The sequence below is a fragment of the Uranotaenia lowii genome, chromosome 2 (assembly GCF_029784155.1).
Source record: "Uranotaenia lowii strain MFRU-FL chromosome 2, ASM2978415v1, whole genome shotgun sequence".
Lineage (NCBI taxonomy): Eukaryota > Metazoa > Arthropoda > Insecta > Diptera > Culicidae > Uranotaenia > Uranotaenia lowii.
Window position 1 is genome coordinate 133,684,531 of NC_073692.1, and position 8,270 is coordinate 133,692,800.

The 8,270-nt window shown below is 38.4% G+C and overlaps 1 protein-coding gene across 1 annotated transcript; it reads left to right on the forward strand.

Annotated features, from left to right (window-relative positions):
- Positions 1-796: 796 nt before the first annotated feature.
- Positions 797-7,990, forward strand: LOC129746582 (tyrosine-protein phosphatase 69D-like). Its single transcript, XM_055740312.1, has 12 exons — positions 797-1,178; positions 1,622-1,730; positions 1,962-3,838; positions 3,898-4,122; positions 4,189-4,447; positions 4,514-5,099; positions 5,153-5,473; positions 5,536-5,688; positions 5,762-6,052; positions 6,119-6,417; positions 6,518-6,653; positions 6,724-7,990. Exons 1-12 carry the CDS (start codon positions 1,085-1,087, stop codon positions 6,805-6,807), a joined length of 4,434 nt encoding a protein of 1,477 aa, XP_055596287.1. The 5' UTR covers positions 797-1,084; the 3' UTR covers positions 6,808-7,990.
- Positions 7,991-8,270: the final 280 nt, after the last annotated feature.

Sequence of the window (8,270 nt, forward strand, 5' to 3'; positions counted from 1 at the left end):
TTTGTCATTTTTGTCATTTTTGTCATTTTTGTCATTTTTGTCATTTTTGTCATTTTTGTCATTTTTGTCATTTTTGTCATTTTTGTCATTTTGTCATTTTTGTCATTTTTGTCGTTTTTGTCATTTTTGTCATTTTTGTCATTTTTGTCATTTTTGTCATTTTTGTCGTTTTTGCCATTTTTGTCATTTTTGTCATTTTTGTCATTTATTTTGTCATTTTTGTCATTTTTGTCATTTTTGTCATTTTTGTCATTTTTGTCATTTTTGTCATTTTTGTCATTTTTGTCATTTTTTGTCATTTTTGTCATTTTTGTCATTTTTGTCATTTTTGTCATTTTTGTCATTTTTGTCATTTTTGTCATTTTTGTCATTTTTGTCATTTTTGTCATTTTTGTCATTTTTGTCATTTTTGTCATTTTTGTCATTTTTGTCATTTTTGTCATTTTTGTCATTTTTGTCATTTTTGTCATTTTTGTCATTTTTGTCATTTTTGTCATTTTTGTCATTTTTGTCATTTTTGTCATTTTTGTCATTTTTGTCATTTTTGTCATTTTTGTCATTTTTGTCATTTTTGTCATTTTTGTGATTGTGGTCATTTCATTTTTGTCATTTTTGTCATTTTTGTCATTTTTTGGATGTTTAAAATCTTTACGCAGAATCTTTTTTTCTGGTTGCACTGTCCAACAATCGCCGGTTTGACAGATCTTCAAGCGAAGGAGTGGAAAATGTCAAAACTTGAAGAGCTTTTTTCCGAAAGGCGTTCTTTTCGACAGGGCATTCCTCATAGCCATTCGCCAGTGTGTGGAAAGAAGGAAAAAAGAGTGTCCATTATTCTTTTCGACAAACCTCCTTCGTTTTTGTTTTCCATTATTTTGTCGCGAAATAATTAGATTAAATTAGCCACCAGCATGAGAAAAAGTGTGTGAAATCGCTGTAGATCATTTGCGAGAATGGTGTGAGCTTGGACAGTCGGAAGTATTCCGTTGCAATAGCGGGTTAAAAGGCAATCAAAATCGGCACGAAATCTTGAGAAAAGACTACGACGGACGACAGGATTTACACACTTGCGACAAGAGGGAGAGCAATGTGGAAGAACCAAGCCCACTTGTGCTTTCTAGTTGTTTGTATTTTGTCGCTGAACGAACGGATTTTCGCCAGTAAAGCCACCGGATCCAAGGGTACGTCGCTTGTGGACAATTTTTTGATTAAAAGTAGTTAATTCTGGCAGTCGAAAGTACGATAAAAATTATATTTCAAGCCGCTATCGGAATCCCATTTTTCATCCATTCTGGTGCTCTTCATCGACACTCTTCCCACAGCTCGTAGCTGCTATCTCTGTCTTGCTGGTGCGAATACCGCCTTGCTCTATCTTTCACAGCATAATGGTCATTGTCGATACATTTGATGCAAAAGGAGGCGACGTCGTCCAGGAGGCGACTCCTCATTCCAGACGACTAGACATGTCGTGGGTTGCTGTGAGCAATTGCTAACCAATTGAAATGAGGCTTAATATACGAACTATTTTTCCTAATGATGAATTTTGCCAAAGGCCTACTAAACTGTTCTTTCCTAAAAGTATGCATACTACATGTTTGTGATTAATCATTTGTTTTCCTTTTAGTTGAGTCACAATACTTCTTGGCGGGCAAAAATGGCACGTTGTCCTGCAAGTTTACTGGAGTGGAAAATCCTCTGTGGCAGAAGGATGGAAAGAATCTCACTGACGGCAGGTGAGTCATAGACTTGGGATAAAAATAAGCTCCAACACATGTGGCGTATTTATCACCAAGAAACATGTATAGATTTATGATTCAATTGTAACGCATATCACTTTCGAGAATTTGGTACACAGTTTTGATAATTGTTACTGACTGAAATTTTGATTAATATGAGTAATCAGGGTTTTTTTTTAACTTGTAGAAGACTGACAAAATCAATATAATATTTTTTTAAATTTTTAGTGCCAGGATAACATTTATGATAGTAGACAGTGAAGCGGATGTCGAACGGCTCTCTGTAAGTGACCAGGATAAGTCGGCAGATGAATCTATCGATACAACAACCACGGCTGATGCACTAACGACTGGTCCTATAGTAATTTCCACCATAACGATACACAATTTTACATCATCTGATGTGGGCAACTACTCCTGCCTTGGGGCGGACAAAACTGTGCTCACAAGGTACTCGGTTCGAAAAATAGTTTTGCCAAAAATAATCGCTTCGAGCCCACAGCGAACAAAAATCAAACAGGATCGAAAATTTCAACTGTACTGCGTCATACACATGTACCCACTGGAATACTTTAATAATTCTATTCAATGGTTCAAAGAAGACGATACCACCGACAATATTTTTTTGAGAAATTCCACCGTTCGAGCGCTGAACGGAACACACGTTAACGCCACCTTAACAATACCTAGTGTGACTAAAACGCACAATGGAACCTACTCTTGTAATGTTGGCCCATCAGCTATGGTTGACGAAATAAGCGGAACGGACAAAAAGCTTATGGCCCTTCTTGTGCTTGACAAACCTCAAGTAACTATCGATTACGTCAAAGCCGTTGGTGCGAACAAAATCTATCTCAATTGGACCATCAACGATGGCAATGATCCTATCAAACATTATAATGCACAGTTTATGAAGAAAGGTGATTCAACATTCACGTACTATGCCAATCGTATAGATGGAAGAAATTCTTCCATTGTTTTGGAAAATTTTGAACCCGCTACCGATTATGAGATCAAATTGACTGCTCATAACGGCCAAGGAAATGGTAATCCGTCGCCTCCGGTCAAAGTGAAAACGCTAGAAAGCGATCCCAGTTTTACACCTTTTATTGAAGTTACAGGAAATACTCACTCTACCATAACCATTGGATGGACAGCCCCTCCTGCTGATTTACTGGAGTACATTCAATATTACGATCTAACTGTTTCATTAGCTGGCCAAAATAATTCCAAATGGGAAACATATTATCCACAAAATAGACGCAATCTTCCATATATGTTTGATAATTTAGACACTGCCACTGAGTACAGTTTCCGAGTCCGAGCATGCAGTGAATTGGCCAAAGTTTGCGGAAACTGGTCCGAAGAAGTAAATGGGACGACTAGCGACGGTCTTTCATCCATGCCACTTAATTTGAATGTCACTTGCTCCCACTTCAATATCTCTCGACGTAATTCCGTGAGGGTACACTGGGATCCTCCGGCAAAACCCAATGGAAAAGTTCAATCCTATCAGGTCGTATTGGAAGGTGTGTCGCAATTTCGAAGTGAACATGGTTCCATGAAGAACGAAACATTCGGGCCGAAAATTAAAAACGTCCAAAAGCAGTTTACCAAAACCGATTACGATGGCATACCACCGAACACTAACTACACGGTCAAAGTAGCAGCTCTGACGCGAACCAAACGGCCAGGTGATGTGGCCAGCGCCACTTGCACGATGCCAGCAACTACTCCCGACAACATTGGTCGCTTGATGTGGGGCAAACTTCGCACCGAAGACAATCAGTGGATTTTCAAACTATTTCTGCCTCGGATAACCGAACGCAATGGTCCGATCTGCTGCTACAAGGTTTACCTCACTCGACTGGGTCAGCGAAATGGATCCCTCCCGGAACCGGATAATCTGGCGGTGACAAGTTATGCGGACGTCCACTCCTTAAACAACTCCCACGGGGGAACGTATCTGGCAGAAATATTTTCTAGTCTCAACTATAGCCCGGAGGTTTTCCTCGGTGACGGTAAAACCAACGAATTCCGCAGTAACGGATTGTGCCGTCAATGTTTGTACAAAACCAGATTTCATCATAGCGATAAGCATAGTGGTAAATTATTCGTTTGGCTTTGTTAGTAAGTCGTTATTATTTATAACTTATCATTGTAGCCATCAACAGGGAGGATGAGGATGGAAATCAAAATTCCACGAACCCAGTTCGCACCGGCAATGAAGCGGTCCCAGTGGAGGATGAACTGAAGGTTTCTAGTCATGAAAAACGCGAGATCGGTGCGTACAGCTTCCACGATCACGAAAACGGCCATCAGTTGGAGCAGATTTACGATGGATTACTTGACCCGAACAGCAACTACACCGGTTTTGTTGAAGTTGTTGGTAAGTTACTGATGGATTTAATTTTTTATAAGAATTTGAATTAACGCAAAATTGTCTTATTTTCAGTGAGGACAGAAGGGGATCAGGGCTTACAGTACATGTCTACATTTAGTGAGTACTTTGCGGAAATGAGTGCTGGGGCTCCGGCTGCCAGTGAACTAGATAGTAAGGACCTATCGTACATCCTGAACATAGTGATTCAAATTCTTTGTGGATTGATACTGATAGTTTTACTGGTACTTCTGTCGCTCTGCCTTTTACACAAGCACTTTAGCAAAAACATTGCGCAAGAAGGAGAGGCAATTAGTTTAGGGGATTCACTTAGGTAATATATTTCTCATACGAGTGCTTATGCTTATAAACATAAATAACTTATGCACGTTTTTTTCAGGCGAGCCCTTTGTCATGGACGGAATTCAAATGTACATCATCGCCACCTATTGGGCAATAACAGTGCCAAACCTCCTGTCATTCCACCAATCAACAAGGATGATCTTTCCAAAGCATATTTTGAAAAGCACAAAGATTCGGACTATGGCTTTCAGCACGAGTTTGAACTTCTGCCAGACAAATTTATTGATCGTACAACGAAGAATTCTGATCTGAAGGAGAACATACATAAGAATCGCTATCCGGATATCAAGTCTTATGACCAAACGCGGGTCAAATTGTCGACGATGAACGGTCTCTCTGGCTCTGATTATATCAATGCCAATTTCGTAATCGGTTACAAGGAACGTAAAAAGTTTATCTGCGCCCAAGGACCCATGGACAGTACGGTGAACGATTTTTGGCGAATGATATGGGAGCAACATTTGGAAATTATTGTCATGTTGACCAACTTGGAGGAGTACAATAAAACGAAATGTGCCAAATATTGGCCGGAGAATATTAACGACTCGACACAGTATGGAGAGCTGTGCATTACTTTTACTTCCGATAGCTACTATGCCGATTATATTGTGAGAAATTTGAAGGTATGTAGTTTAGTTTTGTGGAATACGCTCGTCTCATAATGGCCTTATTTCAGGTTACAAAACGATCTATCAACTCAGCTGGCGAAGATGTAGAAGACACTCGATACATTTCTCAGTTCCACTATCTGACCTGGAAGGATTTCATGGCACCGGAACACCCACAAGGAATCACCAAATTCATCAAACGCATCAATTCAGAATACTCATTGCAGCGTGGCCCGATACTGGTTCATTGCAGTGCTGGTGTTGGTCGAACAGGTACTTTCGTGGCCCTCGATACACTGTCACAGCAATTGAACGAGGAGGGTCAGGTTTCCATCTTCAACACAATTTGTGATATGCGATATCAAAGAAATTTTCTCGTTCAGTCACTGGTAAGATTAGCGGTTTTTTTGCAAACCTTTTAGGGTTCCAATACTCACTACATTCTTTTTAGAAACAATACATATTTTTATATCGAGCCCTTACTGAGTTAGCATACTTTGGGGATACTGAAATTGACCAAAAATCATTAGCTACAACCGTGGAAAGTCTGAAACAGCCATCATCGGATAACGCCGATATAAGTAAATTAGAAGCACAATTCCAGGTAAATAAATCATAAATCATAAAATTTCCCTTCTTTCAAAAACATATTCAAACGGCTAACATTTACATTCTAGCGACTGAAGTCCTTCCAAGACGATTCGCGACGTACAATTGCCATGGGTGGAAGCGAGGAGAACAAGGCCAAGAATCGATCGGATGCGTGTGTTCCCTACGACAAAAATCGAGTCATCCTGGCTCCGATACCGGGTCACGACAACTGCACTTACATAAATGCATCATTCATTGATGGTTATGACGATGAAAACAACTTTATTATTACCCAGGATCCGATGGAGAACACTATTTTCGACTTCTGGAGGATGATCTTCGAGCAGCGCATAAAAACTATCGTGATGTTTTCAGAGGTAAGACGAAAATAAACTGTTCAAAGGGGTAACCTTAGTAATGTTACTGTTACCTTTTCATTTCAGATTGGCGATGGTCCTAATAAGTGTCCCCGGTACTGGGCTGATGACGAGATGCAATACGAGAACTTGCTCGTGACGTACATCCAGAGTGAAAGTGGGCCGTATTATACGAAGCGGGAGTTTACGGTGACCAATTGCAAGACAAAAGATACCATCCAGGTGACTCAGTTCCAGTACAACGGGTGGCCAACGGTGGAAGGCGAAGTGCCGGAGGTGACCCGCGGTATGATCGAAATAGTCAACCAAGCGCAGCAGCACAGCTCTCAACAGGACGATATCTTCACCATTGCCGTTCACTGCAGGTGAGCAACTGTATATTAATGATTTCTTTTTAATTAATCAACTCGAGCCTTATCATGTACAATTAACGAAAACTTGATTACAACGTTAATTTCTTTTCAGCTTGGGATCGGACAAGAGCTCCTTATTTGTGGCCATGTGCATTCTAGTAATGCAGTTGAAAACCGAGAAACGGATCGATATCTGTTCGGTAGTCAGAAAGCTTCGAGCACAACGTAGTTTAATGATAGAAACTTATGTAAGTATTCGACTTAATTGACAATTGAAAAAGATTTTTAAAAACAATATTTTTGTTTTCCAAATTTCAGGCACAATACGAATTTTTGCATAGAGCTATTGTAAATTTCGCTGATCTATACAAAATCTCGCTAGGCATAGCTTCCGATTGTTGATAAGCTTAACATTATACATATAGAGGAAAACACAACATTATTGCTAAGATAACCAATACGTATGAAAGTCGCGGAGTTAAATCGTGAAAGAACAAAAAAAAACACTGACAAAAAATCACAATTATGAGATATGTATAATTTTTCATACCCTGAGGGGTTTTTTCAAACACAACAAACATAGTGAAAAAAAAAGAAAAATATGAATGTGTCAGGCGCAGGAAACGAAAACCGCATGCGACTATTCCTTACTATGTATGCTTATACTGCTTCTTGTATGCAATTGTGTATTTAGTTTAAGTTTCATTTTAAAATCATGAATGCGATTCACAAACTAAAGTTCAAAACAAATCAAAGCCGGATGGGCAATGAGATTAGTACAGGCGAAACGCTCAAGAGATTTTTCATTTTTAGACATTTTTAATTGTTTCATTTTAGGCCACTAGCGCTGACTTTATTTCCACTCTGATTGAAAAATTACAACAGTTTACGTTGTCCCAAATGTTAGCTCTATGTCCTTCCAATTCTACACCTCCAAAGTAGGCACAATACATTATAAATAGCCATCGAATACTTATAACCGTAACCATTAGAGGAAATGCCGGTTTCCATCCATACTTATCCAGAGCACTAGAATGGCCAGCATGCGAATGACTGATGGGAACGGTGAAGAAGAATCAAAAAAGTTTCGTAGGATGACATCCCAGAGAAAGTTGAAAGTTTGTGATCGAATCATTAGAAAGGTGTAGCTAAATGGTTGAAATAGGAAAAAAAAAACAAACAATTACGAGCATGTGTGGGAAGCGACAGCGTTAGGAACTTTACAGAAAAGAAGTAATTTTTCATGTTGAAAAATACATCATTAGGAATCCATTCACCAGGAGTAAAGTAATGACATTAACTAAAAGAAAAAACTGCAGAAAATGATGCAAAATATACCTCTATCTGTGTGTAAAAGTCAATAACTATTAAGGTATCTGTACCAGTATGATATTTCTATGAGTAATAAGTAAAAGGAAACGAAACGAACAAAACAACTAAAACACAGGAAAATCCATGAAACAGCAGAATATTAACATAAGGAAAAGTCGTGTGCTGAACCTACAATTTACTACATTATATAATGTTTGTATTTATCAACAACAAAATTATCAATACTGAACAGTAAAGATAAAACTTGTGTATAGATCGTGGTGTTTTATTTGCTGAGAAATTTTCTCACAATTGTGATTCTTAATTTTAAAATATCCTAGCTTTTTCTCTTAATCATAAAAAATCTTAAGTTCCACACCAGTTAAACATTGCATACCCAAAGGCTGAAAAACATGTTCTTAATATGTATTGGGAAATAAGTTATTAACCACGGGGAGTATGAAATCAATAATGTAGGTGTGATGTACTTAAAACTGAAAAAATAATTATTTAAGTTTAATTTCGAAAAAATGAGATCAATACCTAATTTTAAT

What these genes read in the sequence shown, in the direction of transcription:
- LOC129746582 (XM_055740312.1), top strand. Translation starts at nt 1,085, where the DNA reads ATGTGGAAGAACCAAGCCCACTTGTGCTTTCTAGTTGTTTGTATTTTG. An exon ending in CTATCGTGATGTTTTCAGAG is followed by an intron (nt 6,053 to 6,118) that starts GTAAGACGAAAA and finishes TTTTCATTTCAG; the next exon opens with ATTGGCGATGGTCCTAATAA. An exon ending in GTTTAATGATAGAAACTTAT is followed by an intron (nt 6,654 to 6,723) that starts GTAAGTATTCGA and finishes TCCAAATTTCAG; the next exon opens with GCACAATACGAATTTTTGCA.